This window comes from Chlorocebus sabaeus, chromosome 4 (assembly GCF_047675955.1).
Source record: "Chlorocebus sabaeus isolate Y175 chromosome 4, mChlSab1.0.hap1, whole genome shotgun sequence".
NCBI classification, from domain to species: domain Eukaryota; kingdom Metazoa; phylum Chordata; class Mammalia; order Primates; family Cercopithecidae; genus Chlorocebus; species Chlorocebus sabaeus.
Genome location: NC_132907.1, coordinates 135107 through 158015, shown reverse-complemented (window position 1 = coordinate 158015; position 22909 = coordinate 135107). Strand labels below are relative to the sequence as shown.

The following is a 22909-nucleotide window of genomic DNA, read 5'->3' as shown; positions in this document are numbered from 1 at the left end:
TAAGCACATTGCTTTAGGAGAAACGTTCTTTCTTTTTTCCCCGCCTGGTTTTCCTTCTCAAGTCATATTTTGGAGGGCCAAATGGGTGAAGGGGCCAGATTTGGCAGCCAACCACCCAAACACATTTTCAAAACATACTTGATTCAGGAAATTCTGGATCTTTTTAAGCAAGGATGTTAACAATCCTCCTGAGAACCTTAAAATATGATGATTTAAACATCAGGAAAAGGGGACCCTAAAATGATCAGAGAAATCACCAAGAGGCCTCCCTGCTGAAGTGTTCAGTTTTTCGTTTTGTTTCCTATTTCTTCTTTTTTTTTTAAGACCACAGAAGGATGTTGAATTTATTACCTGAGGGAAGTGCTATCATTTTGGGTCAAAATTTATGAGATGATAGGAAAATTTATACTTCTCCGGGTAGCAAAAACAAAAACAAGAACACTAGAATTTCTTACACTCATATCTTCTAGATCCATTCACCAATCTGTCAAATGCATTATATTCTAGATAGAGTATAATGAATGTATGAACTAATATAACGCATGCCTGGGTGTGAGTACTGCCAAATCTTGGTTATTTATGGTACCTAAGAGTCAGGTGGGGAAAAAGTTGCTGTGTATAAATTAAATCCGGAGAGAATCACAAGGTCTTTTTAATCAATACTTTGAAATTCATCCATTTTCAAAACTTTAACCACAGATATGAACAAAATAATATCAGCTGATTTTACTGTTACTGACTTTTCCTCCTTAGCCCACTATCTTGCAGACTTAGGTGAATAATCTTAGCTATTGGTTACATACAAGAATGGACAAACATTAACTTCATTTATTCTTTGGATTTGTTATTCATTCATTTGGCTCTTCACTTAACACAATTTATTAGGCACTTTATTCACTATATGCAAAACACAGTGCTTGAAGTCATGGGGAACATAAGGATACACACCCCATCCCTGGAACTTACATTTCAGTAAAGGGAAAGAACATGCACATAGGTAACTTGAGCATACAGTAGAAAACATTGAGCCTAGTAGAGAAACAGAACACTGCTTTGGGAAATCACAGGAGGCAGAGAGTTCCATCAGGGAGATTCAGAGAAAACTTTTTGTTTTCTCTGAAAAATTTTTGTGGAGTCCCAGGAGATGGTCAGGGTTTAGATATGAAGAGAAGGTGGCAATAGCATTTCCTCAGTAGATCTCAATGTGAGTATGGGAATGGTTAGAAGAGGCCAGGACATGCATGAGGAACAGTTAGGTAGAAGCGTCAAGTGCCAGAAAAGGAAATCGGGGAGATAAAACTGGAAGGGAAAGTTGGACCAGCTGTAGAAACTTTATTGCCAGAGTAAGGAATTTAGGCTTTAATAAGAAAGTAATAGGAAGCCATTGAAGCCCCCATTTTTACCTTTTATTTTGAAATAAATACTATGTTTATAGAAAAGTCTCAAAGATTGTAGAGTTCCCAGAAAGTAGTCGATGTCACTTAAGTTTTCATGTTTCAATGAATAATGATTTCTATAATATTCTTATATTACACTTCTATTATATCCTCTCTTTCATGCTTAGTGTGGTGTGTCTTTTTTCCTTAATCAGAAATGCGAAAGATCTGTCTTATTTGTCTTTTCAAAGAAACAGTTTTTGATTTTGTTAACCAAGTTCGCCAGTTTTTGTCCCATTTCATTAGCTCCCCTGAAGTTTCCCTAAAGCTACATATATGTTCAATCTAATTTTAAAAACAGATAGTGTACATACGCAGTGTCAAAAAAGTCCCTTGATCAGCCTTTTAAGCAGAATGCTATCTCTAAGTCCCACATAAACACAGAGCTGTGCTTTTCTTTTGTTATGATTTTGCTTGGAATATGGGGGGCCATTTCAATTTGACAACCTATGCTTTTCTTTAACTCAAAGAAAATTGCCCCTGTCATTTATTTCCTCCCCTCTATTTCCTTTGTCTCTTTCTAGAGCTCTTACTAAATTGATGTTTACCTCCAAAATTTATCTGCATGTCTCCTGTACTGTCTTCCATCTCTGTCTTTTTGCTCTAAGTTCTAGAAGACTTTACTTAGTTATTTCTTACTAATTTGGCATCTATGTCTGCTCCTCTATTTGTTCCTCTTTAATTCTTTATCTTTATTGTTATAATTTGGCAATCATATTTCATTTTCTTGCTCCCTGCTTGCTCCATTTTAGTAACTGTTTTAGAGAGAAATATCCTTTCAAAATTTTCTGAGGATATTAACTGTTATACTCTTTTACATTCTGTGCTGCTTGAATTATTTTGCTCTTTTGTTTGCTTGCCTCTGGTCTTTTCCCTTATGCATTTGGTTTTCCTCAAATGTTTGGTGATCTTATGTTCATTGGCATACATGGACAAACAAGTACATTAGGTTAGGTGGCTGACAAAACCTTCCTCTATGATTGAGAATGTCTGTGTCCCTAGAGGGGCTCCCCTGAATGAGAGGACTGCCAGGTGCTTCGTATTGAGTGGGGTGTGTTGACAGGCAGACTTCACCTTAGGATGCTCGATAACGGACCTGCAGGCGCATGTGGGTTGGAGAGCCTCTTCTTCAATGGCTGCCTTTCTTTCCCCTTTGCTGCCTCTCATCCCTGTCTTTGGTGTCTAGGGTTACATCAAGCTCTGTTCTGAGGCTTCTATACTCACATTCAAATCATCCTCATCAGTCAATTCACTCTCATTTACCAGAGGTAAAAACATACTGCTAACTACTGTTCAGAGTGGGGACCCACGTCACTGGATCAATGGGTGAGAAGTTTTGAAAGCAGTTCTTTGATTAGCCTTGAAATTACCCCAGGACTGCCTCCTGCTTTTTGCATTTGTTCATGTGACCCTGGAGTTTCTCTAGCTCTTCTTTACTTTCACAGTACATTTCTCCTATATATATCTATTTAGACTGTGGCATCTGTGCCCCTAATAATTTGATTCGACTCTCCCAGAATTGCCTCCAAAGTTCATCTCTTCCAATGACACCCTTTCTTCCTGCCTGCACTATTGTGAATTTACTTATTTTAAAACATATCTTTGACATTTTAGGGAATTTCAGACTAGAAAAGAGTTTGAAGAATGTGCTAAGTCCACTCCATCTTGATTCCATCGTGAGACTTTTTTATTTTTATTTTATATTCTAAGAGCAGTTCATCTTGTTGATTCTGGCCCATCTCTGCAGGCTATTTGAGAACCGTCAGAATATTCAGTGGCTCAGTCTTAGTTGTCCTTCCCAGCTTTAATCATGGCTTAGATGTCTGGAAGCCAGTGATGTCAGTTTGACCAGAACATGCTTTGTCTCCAACTCCCCACTGGACAATAGGCAAGGTTGTCCTATTTTCACAAGCAGTGCTGACCACAAGAGTAGGAAGGAGCCCTCTAAATCCTTACTGAAGGACACTGTCTCTACTTCTAAGCCCCTATTTTACTCTAACAACTGTAATTTACTATAATCTAATTCGTATCCCATTTTCTCCATTGACGTTACTTTCTGGAAGGTTGATAAGGATCTCACATTCATCACAGTCAGTGGAAACATCTCATTGGACATCTGTCCTGTGGCTAACCCCTGCTCACTTCATCCTCAGTCTCAAGGTGTCACATCTCTTGGTTTCCATAAATCCCCTCTTCTGGTTCTTTGTCTCTTTCTGGGAAATCTCTGGGCTTTTTAGAGAAATCTTTCTCCTTTTATTTCCCACACTAAAAGTGTTCCTAGGAGCATTCCTTGATCATCTTCTTATACCACACATTCTCACTTGGCAGTGGTACCTGTAGCTATGGGTTCAGCTTAGAAACATAGAAGTTCAACCCATATCTCCTTCTTGAGCTTCAGGTCTTACTTTTTTTTTTCTTTTTTTTTTTGGATAGGGCAAGGCGATTGCTCTTCTCTGTTTGGCTTCCAGGCACTTCATACTGACTGCGTCCTCACCTTTCACATACCAGCTCCACTTCCTCCTGTGTTCCCCACCCAGTGACTAAAGCCAGGGGTGACCACTGGTAAAGGTAAAGGTGAAGAGACTTGATTAGGCATGAAAGTATCAACCCAACTTTCTCCTAATGAAATCCCTTCACCTTTAGCTCCTGAACATGCTGTGTGTGCAGCTCGTCTCCGTGGGCACTCATCACTGTCAGCCTCTCGGCCATTTACATCGTTTAAATCCAAAGCATCTTCATGCTGTGACCCAAGTAATCTTTCTGAAGTACATTTGAATACATCACTCTTCTGATCAGAATCCTTCAAGGGTTCTGATTTTATATAGAATAAGACCTGTACTGCTTTGCAAAGTATTTACATCTCTTGTGGTTTGATGTGAGTGCCTACCTGTCCTCTCCCAACAGTTCTTTGCCACACACATTGACCCTTCTGTTTCCCTCATTCTGAAAATGCTGCGGTTCCCTATGCTAAGAATGTCATTTGCCCTTTTCCCATTGGCCACGACATCATCAACTGAATGCCTCAGTTCACGTTTATATTCCCTGTGAATACCTCTTTGACTTCCTCTAGGCAGCAAAGGTTTGCAAGTCTGTTTATTAGATTACACCCTTCCCTCGCTCCATGAAGGATTTGAAACCATGTAAAACAGATACACCTGGTAACAGGATACAATAAATGAGTGAGTTAATAAGTTCAAAGGGAGAGTAAAGGTAAAAATATAAATAGTATCAGGTATGAAGTTAGTGTTAAAAATTATGTGATACTATGTTCTGTAGACTTACACTACAAAAAAACCCCTGAAAATTTGCCTTTGGGCTTTTTAGTTGACAAACTAAGAGAGAAACTTGATTGCTTATGAGTTTCACAGTATCCATAAGCAAGAAATAAAACATCTTTGCCAGTTATTGAAAATTGAGGGATAATTTACTCAATTAAAAGGGTATTTATAAAGGATATTGGCAAATTTATAAATTCCTTTCCCTCTGTCTTCATTCACAGAATATGGTACAACTTTGTTCACTATTTCCAAGAAAACTTACAATGTAACCATTTTACAAAAAGGTTTACTTGACTTTAACCCAATGAACTTTCACTGACAAATTAATGGCTACTTCTTACCTGAAAGTTGCCAAAACAGCTTCCCCCTGGGAGGGTCACATAACTGACAAAGGGAGGCCCAGGAGCTGGCAGTGACTCATAGACCACCACACCTTCACTTGGGAACGCAGCCCTCTGCTGCTGCTTGCTTTCCCAAAATTCCTGTAACATTGACACAACGTTCACTGAAAGAGACAAGAAACACCATCAGTTTTTTTTTTTTTTTTTTTTTTTTTTTTTTTTTTTTTTGAGACAGTCTCGCTCTGTTGCCCAGGCTGGAGTGCAGTGGCGAAATCTCAGCTCACTGCAAGCTCCGCCTCCTGGGTTCACGCCATTCTCCTGCCTCAGCCTCCCAAGTAGCTGGGACCACAGGCACTCGCCACCTCGCCCGGCTAATTTTTTGTATTTTTAGTAGAGACGGGGTTTCACCGTGTTAGCCAGGATGGTCTCAATCTCCTGACCTCATGATCCACCCGCCTCGGCCTCCCAAAGTGCTGGGATTACAGGCGTGAGCCACCGTGCCTGGCGAAACACCATCAGTTATTAAGGATGGACATAATCTGGTGCAAAACCAAACTTTTATTTGCAAGCTGGATTCTGTAGCATGACAGTTCCACTTTAAGTAGAGCTGGGTATGTGGATAGTGGGGTGTGGGGGCTTTTAGCTGTGAAAGAATATACTTTATTTAAATATATTTAAAGTATGTTAAAATATACAAATTAACAAATGCAAATGTGTATATTTCTTAATGAGTAAGGCTTAAGAAATGGTTTTGGTACCCTATATTAAAACAATATAGCAGTATTTCAAATTTACTCTGTAAATTAATTTTTAATATAAAAATTAAAAATCTCATTCTGTTTTGAGCATTTGTCTTAATAGACTTTATCCAAAGCTGTGATTATCTATGGTTCTCTTTCTCATTTCTCGTAGACTCTTAAGCCTACAAAGATTTAAGAAGAGAAAGCCAGAAAGAAGGGAACTCTTTCATGCTCCTTCTACCCCAATCTAAACGAGAATGAAAGGCAGTTGTGGAATAAGCAGGAGGCTGGAAAAATCCATGAGTGAAACTAATAACATGAAGACCTTGTTAAGAACAAGGTCTGTTCGAGTATTTCAGAAAACATAATAATGGCTAGAGCCATATGTTTTAGATTAAATGACCTGTGATAGCCTGCAGAAGTTCCAGATCAAATTAGGTTGGTTTGTTTATCCTGTACTGCAAATTAAACTGTAGAAATTAACAAGGATAATAGAATTGTAGAGTCAAAAGTGACCTTATAGGTCATGTAGGCAAAGCCCTGCCTAATGCAGGGATTCCTTGCCAGCATTCCTGACAGCTGCCCATCTGGCCTGTACCTGAACATGTGGAAGGACCTAGTACTTGCTACAACCTGAGGCAGCCTATTTCAACTGCTAATGGTTCTGTAAAAGGTCCTTTTAAGAGTGAACTGAAATCTGCTTTCCTGTAAGGTTCATGCAGAGGGTCTACTTCTCATTTCTGAGGCCTCAAAGAAGTTTATTTCCTTATCCACATGAGAGCCCACCACATGTCTGAAAGCAGCATAGGACATCTGTTGTTTTGCTTGCCTGGCATTCACTTCCCTTCTTGTGGAAATAGCACCGAGATGTTCCTTGAAGAATCATGTAGTCTCTAGGGGTGCGGGTGGGAATTTGGCCATATCCAAGCCATTTAGGGACAATGAGTGTGTTGAAAATGTTGAAAGTTTCCATTTTTCAGTGGGGTTTCTGGAGTGGTAGGAGGTAAGCATGGCACTGCCTGAGCAAGAAGAAAATCTGGCTGAGAAGAAAGTCAGCCCAGAGAATGGTTCAGTAAAGAGATGGAGAAAGGCTAAGTTCTGATGACATAGTTTGAGCTCCCGGTTCCAGCTATGCCCGTAATCCAGGATCCTTGATTGGACTTGAAGTTATCTAAACTAACCCATCTGCTTTTTCCTTAAGCCATTTTCAACTGGCATCTCTCACTTGCATATGAAAAGTACACTAAATAGACAACACTCATGTTTTTTCAAGTTCTAGATTAAATAGTTTTTGCTCTTTCAAACATGCTTCATGTAACATGGCATCTATGCACTTTGCCATTATCCTGAATATATTCTTGGATCTGCTTTAAAATTCTGGACAGTGACATTTTTCAGAGAGTCTGGAATATCTCAGAGTTTGATCTGGAGGCAAAATCATTGTATAGCCACTTTCTAAGCTGTTTACTAGAGCACTGGGTGTCTGTACCTTCTCTGTAGGTCACTGATCAGCTTCATGGTATATAGTTCAGGCAAATTCTGGCAACTCCTAAGGAACTGGTTGCCTGTGTATATTTAAAAACCGCAGTGTTTAGTAATTTAAGAAGTGATTTGGGAAAGAAATCGGGAGAATGTTAAGAGTAGTGAGGGGATACTTGAATTAATCAATAAAATACATATTGAATGGTCAAGTTGAGAATTAGTCATTACAGAGCTTTTTAATTTTTTTGAAAATATTTGAAATAATATTTTCTACCAGTTGATATAATTCAAACTAGAATTAGAACTTTTATTTTCTAAACTATTTTTCTGTCCCCCACTCTCCTCCTTTTCCTCCCACCCCTGAGGAAACAAGTGTCTACGAGCTAGCTGACTTGAGTCTCTACTTGCAGTTGACCTCCAGAAGTCAGCAGAGATGTCCTGAAGATTGAAGACTGTAACTAATGCCAGTAGCCTGTTGCTCTTCTTGTTGACAAGGACTATTAGCCTCCTACTTTGTCAGTCAGTTGTTGACTGGTGTTTAGCTGAGAAGTGGAGCAGGAAGTTGAGGACCCATGATAATCTAGGTAAAACGCATGACAATCTGGGGAAAATGAACACAAGAATTTTGGCATGTAAAGCCCTTGGGATTAAGGAGTTTGAAGGTATGCACTAAGTCAGATTTCTATGTGCATAAAAGTTGAAGTTTTCAAACTTTTCATTCTGCAATTTTGTAAGATTTCTCTGATGATCCCACAGATGTCATCACCCGCCAAGAGTGCAATATATATACAGACAGACACACAATCCATCTTTCTATCTCTGTCTCTTCTTGTCGACTCAAAAACCAGACAAATGAAGTGCAGAGGGAAGAAGGCCAGCTTGCCGTTTGGAGTTCCAAAGATATACCAAAGATTGGTATATCAAAAAATGCTCTATTTATGAAACACATGCTCCTTTATTTTGGGGGGTAGCATCAACAAGGTTTGTGGACAATTTCAAAGAAAATATGAGCAGAGGGTCAAGAGTTGCTGAAGAAAATCACCCAAGTTTGAGAACAGGTGTCAATCAATACATAGTTAATCTCTAGGTGCAGTTGCACCTTCATTGCCCAGCCAATGATCCTGCCTTCCATGTTACAGAATAAACTTGAGCTACCAAGTGCGCAATATCTACCCCCATGTTTAGGGACCATCTGCACAAATGCTCAGCTCCACTTTATTTCCTACAGTCTCAAATGAATTTGTGCTGCTTTTCCTGGAAATTGTTCTCTTAGTCACTCCCATGGCCTATTTTTAAAAGTTCCCTCCTTATTCACTCTTTCCCAGCAGGCAAAGCTATGCTCAAAACAACTATTAAATGAATAAATGAATAAATCAATCAATTAAATGAAACACTCAATCTTGGAACTATGTCTGGCTACTAGTTATTAAAATGCTCCCAATATAACCAAACTGCTAGAAAGAATATTCCACATTGACTGCCTCTGCTTCCTTATATTCCATTTATTTTTAACCCACCGCAAGTAATATAGGCTTTCCTCTACATTATTCCACTGAGATTCCTACAAATAGTACCAATTCCTGGTTTTCAGTCCTTAGTTACTTGACTTGTTAGCTGTATTTGACAAAGCTGATAACTTTCTTCCAGAGACCTCGTCTCCCTAGGCTTTTCCTCCTCAGTCTGTGTTTCTTCCTAATCATTTCTCCTTGGTGTCTTTTGTGAATTTCTCTTCCTGTGCTCACTACTCATGTTGACTAGCATGGAAATCTTGTCTTGTCTCCTCTTGCTTCTCTTCCAGCTATTCTCCTTGAATGACAGAACCTACCATAATAAACACAGACAGCTCCCAAACTATTCTCTTGCATATCCAATTTTTTTTTATCAGACACTGCCATTTGGATGTTGCAAAAACTCAACATATTTTCAAACTCAACTCATTTTCTTTTTCATAAACTCTTCTCTTCCTCTGAATTACTTTTCTTTCTCCTGAGTTACCAAAAAAAAAAAAAAAAAAAGTGATGTTATAATCTACCGAGTTACCTAAGTCAGAAACTGGGCATAAACCTTAGACTTCATTTCCTCTTTCAATATCTAATAAATGCCCAAGTTTGTCTGGGCGCGGGGGCTCACACCTGTAATCCCAGCACTTTGGGAGGCCGAGGCAGGTGGATCACGAGGTCAGGAGATCGAGACCATCCTGGCTAACACGGTGAAACCCCGGCTCTACTAAAAAAAAATACAAAAAAAATTAGCTGGGCGTGGTGGTAGGTGCCTGTAGTCTGAGCTACTCAGGAGGCTGAGGCAGGAGAATGGTGTGAACCTGGGAGGCAGAGCTTGCAGTGAGCCAAGATTTCGCCACTGCACTTCAGCCTGGGTGACAGAGCAAGACGCCATCTCAAAAAAAAGAAAAAAAAAAAGCCCAAGTTTTGTCAATTTCATATCCTGATGTCTCCCATCAGCATCAGTTTCTTTCAGTCTATACTGCCATTACTGCATTGGTTCATGCTTACTGTATCCCAAGCATACCACAATACCCTCCTGACTCCAACCAGCCTCCCATCCAACCTATACTGCCACTGTTTTCAGGGTAATATCACTGAATCTCATAGCCGATCAAATCACTCATATCTTCAAATCCTTCTGTGAGTCCCTTATTAACTATGGAATGAATGACTCCTTGGCAAGGCATAGAAGACCCTGTGTCTTACTATTCTCTCTTGTCCTAACCTCCTCTCCCCGAGTTCACCCTCCGGGTTCCTCACTCTATATGCTTCTTATGCTTCTCAAAAGCCAGTACTTCCATTCATCCTCCTGGAATGCCCTTCTTTCCACTGTCTATTTTCTTCTTGAATGGTACCTACTCTTTTTCAAGACTTGCTTCCAGCATCAGTTTCTCAAAAACAAAACCAAAATAATCTCAAAGCCCTTGCTAATGAAAGTGTACCCCCCACCCCCAAGAAACATCATGGTATCACTTGGGAACTTGTTAAAAATGCAGAATCTGAGGCTCCACTCTAGGCCTTCTGAACTATAATCTCCTTCTTAACAGGATTTAAAAAAAAAAAAAAAAAAAAAAAAAAAAAAAAAACCTGATGCATGTTAAAATTTGAGAAACCTTGCTGTAGGAAGAAGTGACGATTCCTATCCTCCTAATGTACCTATTATATGCATTTTCCCTTTTCATCCTTACAGCACCCCCTTGAAATAGGTATTATCATCCACAGCCTACAAAGGAAAAAAAAAGAAGTTGAAGGTGTAATCACACAGCTACTAAGTCTTGGACCTAGGATTTTTAACCTAGTTTTGCCTCTACAGTCCATGTCCTTGGTTCATCCTGAGTTACTTTGTAATATAATAGAACTTAAATTATTTTCATGCTGTCTATCTGTAATATAAACAATGCTCATTGGAGAAAGAATTATATCATTTTCCCCACAACCCCTGGAACATAGTAGAAACATAATAAATGTTTGCCAAGTATTTGAATGTTATCAAAAGTATAGAAGATAAGCTGCGCTTGTCAGGCTGTTGGTGGTGTAGGCCTGGAAGTCTTCCCCAAGAATTACTTCATTTACCTTTTCTGTGGGCCATTTTCCCGACATTTGTTCTTGACAAAGTCAAATGAAAGAAAAGACTTTATTTGTACATTTTCAAACAAGTCATATGACATGTTTCCAGCTTGGAACTGTCCTTCGTAATGAGCAGTCCATGTGCGTGTAAACATACATCCGTATCATCAATCTTCAACCAACTGCTCTGGTTTAAGCAATGGTGTAAATACCCACAGACTGGCTCAGGAGGGGCTGTGACTGAGCCTCTCATTCCAGCCCTTTCTTTCAAGGAACAAAGGAGGGACCTCAAGAGAAATAAGAGGCAATGACAGAGACAGCTGAGGGGCTTGATTTCCCGGGTAGAGGGACATGAGCCTTCTGGCAAGGCCAGGTCTCTCTACCTGATTGTGCCTCCCACCTCAGGGTCAGGAAGCTACAGTCGAAAACATATTATCTTTGGCTTTGCATTATTTCTCCAAAAGTTTAGTAAAGTTCTTTTTGAAATGTTTCTACTCTCTTCCAGTGGACACTAAAGGGAAGGGGCTTTATCTACAGCCAGGACAAGATAAATCAGTCATACAGCGAATCTAGACACGGGACACAGGTAGCAGTGACTCCTGAGCCAGAGCTCTGGAGAAAGCCGAGAGGTAGCAGTTGGGCTGACGCTGAATTAAGGATGAGCTGAGCAACACTTCTGGTTCTGCCTTTAACTTTCACAAACCATCTTTTGGGTTTGCTTTTGTCAAGGCAACTGATGTTTAACTGATAAAGTTACAATAAAGAAGCAGAATATCAAATCCCTTGCTGAGGCAAGGGACTTAAGAAGTAGAAGGAGAGAGAACTATTAGGAGGAGTATTAATAATATCATGAAATCCAGTTCCTTTTTGTGATTTCTATCAGCTTATAACTGCTGACAGCAAAGAAAGCAGTGCACCTCTGAAGTGACTTTGCAGATCGAGATTCTTAATTAATTCTACTGCCCCTCATTGCTTTCGCTAACACGGTGATAGGCCCCTGCAGGAGTTTTAAATATTTTGTTTTTCAATAACAAGAAAATGTACTATGTAGTTTATAGACATTAGTGTGGCTACTTTCTTCTTCACTGTGTTTTGAAATTTGAACACAACAGAGTTGTCAGAGTAGTATTACATCGCCAAGCAAGTCTCTTTGTAAGTGAGGTTTTCATTTTCCCCTTCTTGAAGCTTCCTTTTTTAATTATAAAGTTCAGCATTGAGGCTTTCCCAGTTAACTGATAAAGACATCCAGCAACATGGAACACCTTGGTTATCTAACCCTTGACCCTCTCCAGCATAAATTCGTGATTGGCTTCAGCATGGACAATCTCATGACACCTCCCTGCACACATGTTGCTTATTTGTTATCTGTACCTTGGTTCAAGTGCTCCCTCCTATTTTGAGTGTTTGGTCCCTCCCCTCCCTTCCTTCTATCCAGTTTACTCCCACACTTCAGGGGAAACGACACTTCCTCCATTGTGCCTCACTCACTGGCTCCTTCCCACTTGCACCTCCTTTTCTGAACTCTTATTCCGTGAGTGGCCCTATGTCTTAGCACTTAATCTCCTATAAACCATGCTAATAAAATGGATATGGTGCTCCTGGCTAAATGTATCCAGTCAGACTTGGCTATACTTTCTTCTGGCCAGAGGAATGAAATGCCTTGTGGTAACAATTCATCTTATAGAATATAGTTTTCTGTTATTTAACTCACAGCAGACTGGGATTCTAGAGGGTAACAACTCTGGCTCATTCTTCTCTGTAGCCTCCTTGATATCCAGCACAGGCTGGATACTCACCTAGAAGCAGTCATTGAATTCATCTGGAATCTAAGAAACCTCGACATAGTCTAAACAGCTTTAGTGCAATTGAATGAACATGTAGAAAGTAAGTGAAGTCCCTGTGATCCACAGCGCGGTCAGGACTTAATTCTGGAATAGGAGGTTTCATGGATAGACCACCATGGTGTTCACACAACATGGGTGTGTTGGTGGCAATCATGTCTCAGCTGGAGATGGCAAAGTGGGTAGAGAGAGATGAAGCCTGGTCAGGGTAGAAACCTGGTTGTTGACTGCCTACTCACTTGGGTTGTGAGCAGGCAGTCAGTTGTACCTTCACAAGAACTAGTGTGTAGGAAAGTCCTGAACAGGTATAATAAGTCTGTTTGTCTTGGATGCCAACACTAATTGATTTATGTAGACTGCCTGAAGCACTCTATTGAAAAGAACTGAAAAATACCATATGGGATCAGTGGAACAGAACACCATAATTAACCTGCAATGTGGCACTGGCATGCCTATGTGCTGACTCTGACCTTGATGCTATGAAGTAATAGAAAAATCCAAGACAGATCTCGGCCCACGGAGATTTACAATCCAACTGGAGAAATAATATATTCATCATATAATTAGTGAACAAAATATTAGAGTGCTAAATTGTGGAACAGAGATAATGTTAAAGTGACGTGTAAAATGTAAAATTTATGGCAGAATAAGTAAATAAATGCAAGGGGAAGAGTAGATGAATGTGGGCTGAAAAGGTCAGGAAAAATTTCTGTAGGAAAAAGGCCTAAGCTGAGCCCTTCTCAGAGGGATGAGGTTGAGGGAGGGATGGGGGAAGGGAGAGAAATAATGATACTCCCACTGAGGAACTGTGTAGGGAGCAATAGGAAAGAGTGCCAGTAGGAAGGGATATGATTTGACAAGAGACAGGGTGAGAGGACTTAGTTCCTTTTAATAACTGGATGTGAACCCCATTGCCCTAGTGCCCCAGCTTTACCCAAGCAGGAGAGAAGGGTAGGAACAGAGTCCCTTGTCCTTTGCCCTTGCCAAAGGTGCTGTGCTGCCTGTGCTGGCTCCATCCATGAAGAGGTGGAGCCACGAGGAAGGGCCTGGATCTCCAGAGATAATGTGCGGTTGCTCTTGTATATCTGGGTGAGCCCAAGGTAGAACATTTCTCTGAGAGGGGCCTGGGCAGAAAAATCCACTAGAAGTGGGTAGGAGATGAGTAAGCAAAAGAGTGTTCCTTCTGCAGCCTGGAAGGAGATGAAGCCCCTTCAGAGAAGGACATCAGTAACTGGACACCCAGAGGGCGTCATAATCAACATTCAGGGCTTATCATGTGTGTATATATATAATTATATTTTTATTCTCACAGATTGGACACAATGTGGATGCCAGTAAGGATATATGATCTATGTTTTCATAGGGAAAGTCTGAGATGTAGAAAGTTTAAATGATCTATGGATTATAGGGTTTGTTATAGAAGAGTCCTCAAATACAGGCATGAGTTCATTACACAATAAAATATGCACTGAATCTTGTCTCTCCACTTTTTATCAACAGACAGGCAGTTTCCTTAATAGTTAAAAAAACTTCTCTGAGGCCAGACTGTCTGGGTTTGAATCCTGTTTCTATCACTGCAAGGTATCTAACCACCCCATGCCTCAGTTCTTCATCTGTGGAATGTAGTGTCTATATCACAGGGGTGCTGTAAGGCTTAAAATGGAAAATGCTCAGAAAAGAACTTCACACATAGTAAGTACTAGAGTGTTAGCTGTTATTTGTGACTGGAGGAGGTAAAGGAAGAAAGGAAAGGCATGAATATATGTTTTCATATTGCATCTTTGAAACTAACTGTTCCTGTATTGGAAACTAAGTCATTAAATAGTCTAAAAATAGTCTACAACCTGAAGATTCTCTAATTGAACACATTGTGCTGTTTATTTCCAAGATAGGTGCAGAGTTCAGGGATAGAAAAGAGAAAGATCTTTTGATAACATTTCACTGGTAAAGTTTGAACTCCCTAATAGCCAGAAAATAATGGATAAAATGCTACATGTCTCAAAATTTGAAAATGTGGATTTTTTTGGTTCCAATTTTTCACTTTCTAATGGATGCTAAAGGCAATAGACCTGCTCCCAGCAAAAACTACCATGAGGAGCTAATCTTATTTTAAATTAATTTTCCTAACAGTATATGCTTCAGGAAAGTAGAAACAATATAGTTCATTACTCAGTTCAATTACCTAATATGACATAAGTCCTGCATAGAAGACAGTCATTTGTTCACAAAAAGGGATCTTAAAAATCCATTATAAATTTGATAGAAAAAAAAGAACAAATTTCTTTAAGACTTACACGAGGAAATATTCTAGCTGGGTAGAATTTCCCTTGTCAAAAACAAAGACAAATTGGGAAGGCTGCCATTTAAGGATAAATCATTAAGAGGCTTTCAAGATGATTACCGTATTTCTTTTTTTTTTTTTTTTTTTTTTGAGATGGAGTTTTGCTTTTGTCACCCAGCTAGTGTGTAATGGTGCTTTCTCAGCTCACTGCAGCCTCCACCTCCTGGGTTGAAGTGATTCTCCTGCCTCAGCTTCCTGAGTAGCTGGGAGTACACGCGCCTAACACCAACCCAGCTAATTTTAGTATTTTTAGTAGAGATGGTGTTTCACCATGTTGGTCAGGCTGGTCTTGGACTCCTGACCTCAGGTGATCCATCCGCCTGGGCCTCCCAAAGTGCTGGGATTACAGGCGTGAGCCACTGTGCCCGGCCACCATATTTCTAAATTGATTCTCTGCCTCTGAACAGATGGATTTATGTTATGTAATATTTTAATATAATCTTTAATTAAATTATCCCTAGCAGGCGATATTTTAAAATAAAGTTAATTAGTATTTTGTATTTTAGCAATCCCATCATGTGCAACTTGTTTTTACCAATGTTGCTTCGTAGTTTTCTTGAGGAACAACGGGAAAAGGACCCCTACATAATTTAAAGGGCAAGCTCAACATGTGATGCTAATTTACCATTCATCAAAATGAGTTGAAAAATGCGGTACCTTTGGGCCTTGTGCTGGTCTTAGCTGAACCCCAGGACACTGACAAACAGTTGCTGTCTAGTTGTTTATAACCATACTCAGCCTTCGCCAAGTTTTGGCCAGGCTAATGGAATCTTGTGGACACACAGGGTACAACATGTAGGAATCACGGGCCCCTTTTCTTTTGTGTAGTCACTTTTAAAGGTAGCCACAACACACAGCAGGACTGAGACAGCTTGGAGTCTTGCTTTGTTCCCAGCAGAGGGGCTTTCCTTTGGTAATGCTCCCAAGTCAGAGCTTAACTCTTCAGCAACTGGAAAGCTGGTTGTGTTTCTTCTTTTGTTTGCTTTTTGTTTTTACTTCTTTCATGCCCACCCCTTACCCCAAACATTTTCCTGAGGAAATTATGATCCTTCAGGTTGTTTTACAAAGTTAACCTCTCAGGAGACTCTGCAAAACATGCAAAAGGGATATCATTCTTTTTTGTTTAATTTTCACCTTTAGAATTTAAAACCAATGAACTGTAAATCCTTTTAGGGGAAAATTTAAATAACACTTATTTTATGTATATTTGGAAGCACAGGGTAATTTTTTGAGGAGGGAGGGGAAAATTAATGAAGGTGTAAGAGGGAATCACAAAGACAAATTAAAGTAAAAAGTTATTAAGTATCCCATACTTAAGCAGCACGCCTGATTTCACATGTGTGGTTTATATGTGCACATTGGGTCAGATGATGTCATCCAATCTCAAAAACTGTATAAAATAGAAGCCTGATGTACCCTATTTATCCAATCAGAAAGTACACATCTTTCTCACATTCTATTGGATAATGACATTGCACTGTATTTAAAGGAGACTTTAGAGGACCAATGATTTTAGACAACCAATAAAGGATTAGTCATGCTGGTTGCTCTGCTGATCAGTTCTTCTTAGTCAAAATGGTCAAATAAGTGTAAATGTAGCTTTGTATAATGCATCTTCCTTCCCTGGAAACAATCATTATAAGAATGCTCAAGATGCTGCCACAGCTATGTAACGGGGGTCTATGTACAAGGCACAGAGTTTGGCTCTAAAGAGCATGGTGCATGCATGGCTTTGGTGACTCATAGTTGGGGGAGGATCCAGTGGATGAATGTAAGGATGGGCAATTTAAGCCATTGTGCCAACATGGCATATGGAATGATTCTGAGAGAGTGTGATAGGGCCAACCCACGGCAGAGCTCTAGCCGAGCGGGTGTGTTTGTCTTTGGAGCCCTGACTTTCTTGATGCTCTGTTCTCTTTCATCTGGCTTTCAACTTAACCCTGCATGTAATTAGCCTGTGATAATGGAGTCAGAGGATAAATGGCTTAAAAGGGTCTTGGCACAGTTTATTTCATCGTAAAGGAGAACACCTGACAATGGGGAGAATCATCCCCCCTTTATTTGAGGAAGAAAAATCAACCAATTGGCAATCCAAAAATGTCTGATTGTGCACCTGCTAGGTGTGTGTCCCTGTGTGAGGTACCTGGGGGTTACAGGAAAGTACAAGGTACAGCTCTGCCCTCCTGGAACTTACAACTTAGGTGTGGACAAAAACACCCCAGTGAAGCCGTAACACTTTGTACAGAGCCACATGAGGGAAATGTAAACTAAATAGCACAGGCCATAAGTGCCAAAGGAGTGGTGACTAAATGATGGTTTCTCACAGCTGCTTAACGGGATGAGATCAAAATAGGGATCAACTGATTATCATCGCAGGAGGAAAAAAAAAAAGCAAAACCATAATTCAAACATTTCATGGACACCAGAGAAAAAAATAAAGAATTATGGGGAGTGTAATAATTGTCTATTTTGTCAATATTAATCTTTCAATGGGATTCTTTTTTTTTTCTTTTTCTTTTAAAATATAAATGTTTTAACTACCTTGACAGACTAAACTTATATGGGCATATGGGAGGTAAAGAAGTAAGAGCTTTTGGAGTTAAAACATCAATATGAAATGTATCACAAAAAGAAGATTCTTTTATGAAAGGCTTCTAAAGTTGTCTTACATTTCTTAAATCAATCTGCAGCACATAATCAGTAAGACCGTGTCATTTAAACAGAAGATCATAACTTAGAAACTCAACCTTATGCATCTGTATCCTATTATGGGCTGTAACTTAACACATGAGTTTCAGAAGTTGTTAAAATTGAGTTCGGACTAACAAATCTTAACTGTTAAAAACAACAGCAACCACCACCAAAAACCTCTGGTGAGATGGGAGAGCGGTCAATGAAGAGATCCCGGATTTGATCTCGCAGAACAGGTGTCTATCATATTTGATTTTGATCTGTTAAATCTCACTTATCTATGATAAATAAACGTACTAGGACAGATATGGCCATAAAGTGATCAAGAAGCTATCTATTTTTTTCTGCTTTAAAAACCTGTCTTCTGGGGTTGAGACTTTTATACATTTGACTGTAAACTCTGTCAAATGTATATTTACTGAAAAAAGAAAAAGAACCAGCTCTTATGCCATTGATAGTTGTACTAAAATTTACATTTTTTCCTTAGTATAGATTCAAATAAAAATAGGCCCTATAATAAATCAAGTAAAATTCGCATTTGAATAGGCTTCAGACAAACAGACATCCATAGGTTTAGATGCTAAAATTAGCAGAGTTCAAATTACTGTAATTAAGATGCACTCATTATTTTAAAATAAGCTACCAAGCACTATAGGGTTTATTTTTGTTTGGCTGGCTTTTTGTGGTTTTAAACTGTATTTTTTCAGGGGTGGTGGAATGCAATGCAATATGTATAGGGATTTTACTACACAATAATCTTTAGCCTTTACATCCTACTCCATTCCTTTCTGCGAAATGTGAAAACTATAAATTTATCAGCAAATTTGTTGATTTCATGTAACTGTACTAAAAAGCATGGGGTGGATAAAGTACTTGACTCCTGAGGATTCTTGCTCTCTCATGCTGCATATAGCTAGATTCATGATTACTAAGATGTTTTTAATAGCCCTGTAGTCTGGTCCAGTTTTTCCAAAGGGTGAAAAACGTACTCTTTGAAGTAAAGTATTCACCTATCTGATATAAATAAAATCTTCCATGCAGGAAAATGTTCTCCCAAATGGAAGAGTTAATGCACCTCAAATATGTGAGAAATTTGCTTCCAATTTTTCAACGCTTACTAAAGGATCCATCTTACTTTTTCATTATAAAATTTGGGAAAAAATACCAGTGAAATCTTACACATCACTTCATAAGTCAATGCTAGAAACCAACTCATTCTCATGGCTACAGTGACAATGAAGATACTTTTTAAACAATCTTTTTGAGAAAGTTTGCCCTGATTTTGGCCTTCAGTCAGTGAAAGTGGTTTCTCCCCATAGGCATGCTTGACATTCACAAATCTTGCATCTTATCTGAGTTGGCAAACGGTTTCTTGCTAAGAAAAAGCTGCAGTTTTCCCTAACTTAGGTATCCGGATGTGTACCTCCAACCAATGTCAATATAAACTTTTCCCCAATGCAACATAAGGCCATAAACTTCCAGAACTAATTGAGGATCACTGTTAACTCCAGTGGCTCCCTATTGTCGGCATGTCAGCATGACCCAACCTGCCCCCTCAGTCTGTCTCTGCCTCCCCCACCACATGGTTCTTGTATTGTCCAGTTTGTCTTTGGACAAGCTGTGCTATCTCATCAAAAATTAGCTTGCCCTTGTCCGGGCGCGGTGGCTCATGCCTGTAATTGGGAGGCCGAGGCGGGCGGATCACGAGGTCAGGAGATGAGACCATCCTGGCTAACATGGTGAAACCCCGTCTCTACTAAAAATACAACAAAAACAAAAAAGAAATTAGCCGGGCGTGGCGGCGAGCGCCTGTAGTCCCAGCTACTCGGAGGCCGAGGCAGGAGAATGGCGTGAACCTGGGAGGTGGAGCTTGCAGTAAGCTGAGCTCCGGCCACTGCACTCCAGCCTGGGGGACAGAGCGAGACTCCGCCTCAAAAAAAAAAAAAAAATTATCTTCCCCTCTCCACTTTCTTGTCACACTTCTGTTCAAATGTGATTATTTAATGGACTCCCTCTATGCTCCTGGTGGAGTTCCTTTTTCTCTCCTCTGTTTTCCTAACAGATACAAGTCAAGCATCCCAAATCCAAAAACCTAAAATCCAAAATGTTCCAAAATCCAGAACATTTAATTGCTGACATGAGACTCCAAGGAAATGTTCACTGAAGCATTTCAGGTTTCAGATTTTCAGATTTGGGGTGCTAAAGTATATACAATGCAAATGTTCTGAAATCCAAAAATAACCTGCAATCTATAACACTTCTGGTCCCAAGCATTTCAGGTAAGGCATACTCAACCTGTACTGGTATTACAACACTAATGGCATGGTAACTAGCACTTGTGAGAGGCAATGTCTCATAGTGTTTCAAGGTGAGGAGTTGGAAGACAGAATTTGATTCCTGGCTCTATCACATACTAGCTGCGTGACCTTGAGCAAGTCATTTTAACCGCCATGTGCCTCAGTTTCCTCACCTCTAACAACAATAGTACCTACATTGCTAGCTTACTATGAAGAATAAATGTTTCTAGTACAGTGCCTAGCACACGATGAGGACTTGACGTCTTAGCCTTACTATTAAATGGTTGAAGGAAGAGCCCAAAGATGGCAGATAAATGTATTCTGCTCTTGTAATATGAAGAGTTAATATTCAGATTAGGATCTGAAAGTATAGCTATCTTGAAGTCATATGATGATTTCTTTGGGAAGGTACGCAAGGAATTGTAAACAGCGGCAAGCGAGTAGTAAGTTCAAACACTTCTTCAAAAGAGCAGACAGGGCCTGCTTTTAGGATAGCTCAGCTTTGGTTGTGATGCATGACACATGAAACGAAATTGGATATTGCACAAAGCCAAGAATGGAAGGCAACATGGAGACAAGACACACTTTGCAGAGATTCTGCCTGGTAGTGTGGAGACTTCCAGTGCTGCTTGTTTTAAAACAGAGACCTTTATGCAGGGAAGAACAGTCCAGTGTCAGCTTAGATGAACAAATTTCAAATTGGGAGTCCACTTTATTTGAAACTTCTTTCCATTATTTTTCATATGAAATGTGAAATAGGGAAAAGAAAAAAAAGTGTTATGGAATTTATTTCCTTCTAGAAGAGAAAATAAAAAAAGAAACAAATCACAACTATTGCCAGATGAATGCCTTGTATAAAATAAAATGACAGGTTTAATGTATTGCAAAATACCATTTGAAGAGCTTCCTTGTCTGAGAAAGCATTTGAATTTTATTTCTTTAAATGAACGTAACTATTCCCATGTGCATCTGTTTCAGACCAGAAAACTCTCTGGGTGCTTTCTCTTGAAGAGAAAATTCAGTTACTGTTGCTTGTTTTTAAGCAAATCAAAAGCCAACTGAGGGCAATAAATGAATTGCATGATCATTTACACTCCCTGCATTATGTATAACCAAAGAGTGAAGAGAGAAAAACTGTGTTTGCGTTCATGGAATCGAAATTTAGAAAAAATTGAAGTGTTTTGTGTGTGCATGTGTGTGTGTTTGTGTGTTTGTGTGTGTGTGCTCTTTTGTTCAACTGGGCTGGGTTTTAAAAATTCTTGGATTAGCTTTCATCTTGTAGGAAAGTAAGGTCGCAATTTTTCTTAAGGAATTGGCAGTGATATGCTCAAGTGCTCAGCTCTTTCCTTCTGGCAGAAAGAGCTTGGAGCGGGTTAGAGTGGAGGAGGAGCTAGGAGTGACTAGGAGGAGAGGGGACTGCTCAGAACCTGCCATTCAAGGCTGGTGGCAGCTTTTTACAGGCTGCCAATAGGAGTGTGGTGGCAGCAACTTATGGGTATGCCAAAGAAAATGGGTCCATATGCCAAACTCTGGCGTGTGCAGCACCTACAGCTTGCCAGGGCAATGGCATAGGCTCCAGACAGACTTTTGATGTCCTGTCCCAGAAAGTAAGCAAGCCCATTCCCACTTATTCCACGAGATTGGTAAGTGATTGGATGTTTTACAGTTAGGAGAACTCCTGGTACAGAAATGTGCCATTTGGCTTACTGTCATTTAGTCATTTTGCAGATTAGAAAAGAAGGGAGAGAATCGGCAGTTTAATATTCACGTCTATTAAGCCATGCAAGCAGTTGCAGAGTAGCAGTCCATTCTAGGGTAAACAGGAAATGCTCTCTGGTCAAATTTAGGTTCTATGTTAATGAATGAAATATATAAAACAGGACATTTATTTGTTCTCCCATATAAAAGAAATCCTGCAAAGTCCTGGGTGACAGGACTTAATGTATGCTTTATTGTAATCCTTTATCTAGTCTATCTTCTCTTCTAAACTGTAAACAATCACAGCAATTTAGTTCATCTAAAAATGAGCTATACAATTTCACATTTGAACTTATTAAGTTTTTCAATGAGCCAGTGAAAAATGTCCCCCTATTTGTTTAACTGCTTCCCCTATTTAAACCCTCAGCATAAGAACCCTGGTCCTATACAATTTATCCAAAGCTTGGCAGCTCAAGAGCCCTTTTATCCCGCACTAGTGAATTCAGTTCTATTGTAGGAGAGAGACATTCTTTTCTTCCCTTTTCGCTTAAAAAACATAACAAACCTGAATAGACTCCAGGCTAGAGTAGTGGAGAGAGTGATTTTTATTAGATCTAACATAGTTATTGGCAAATGCTTAAAGACAATATTTAAAAAGAGAGAGAGAGAGAAAAAAAAAAGGCTTTCACTTTTTGCCTTAAAGGACAGATTGGTTACAATTTAACATCTAAGAGGAAAAATTTATAGAATTAAATGGCCTAACATTCCTCTTTCTTCAACATATGAGAAATCTAAGCTAAGAGGACATCTGGAAAGGAACATTATTCAGCAATCAGAAAGCAAAAATTCAAACCATTGATGTTTTGATGGAGACAAACATAACTAGATTCACAAAGAGGAAAGCTGCAACCTATTGAAGTTAAAAAAAAATTCCATATGCATTTTACCTTTTGGGAAGTTCCATAGCAAAGTTCTATTTCAGAAGCCCTTTGTAATATGAAACCCACTGTAGATAAGATACAACATGAAGATAGTCTGTTTTGCAGCAGCAGGAAATCAAATTGGTTCCAGAAACGAAGTTATATGACAAATGGTTTAATAGTATTGCTAGAATTGGAAATCTTGATTGAATTATTTTTAAATCATTTTAAAAAAAGATTTTAAAATAACTTTGCCATGCTGTATGAATTGGTGG

General features: G+C 39.3%; 1 protein-coding gene and 1 long non-coding RNA gene across 3 annotated transcripts in view; one reads left to right on the top strand and one right to left on the bottom strand.

The window, feature by feature from the left end:
• Positions 1-22909, top strand: part of LOC140711482 (uncharacterized) — a 93578-nt gene that overhangs the window by 17642 nt on the left and 53027 nt on the right. The window lies entirely within an intron of this gene.
• Positions 1-22909, bottom strand: part of LIX1 (limb and CNS expressed 1) — a 52421-nt gene that overhangs the window by 27387 nt on the left and 2125 nt on the right. Inside the window, exon 2 of the mRNA XM_007979257.3 lies at positions 5056-5219. Coding sequence (XP_007977448.3) covers positions 5056-5219 — 164 coding nt within the window. The remainder of the gene's footprint in view (positions 1-5055; positions 5220-22909) is intronic.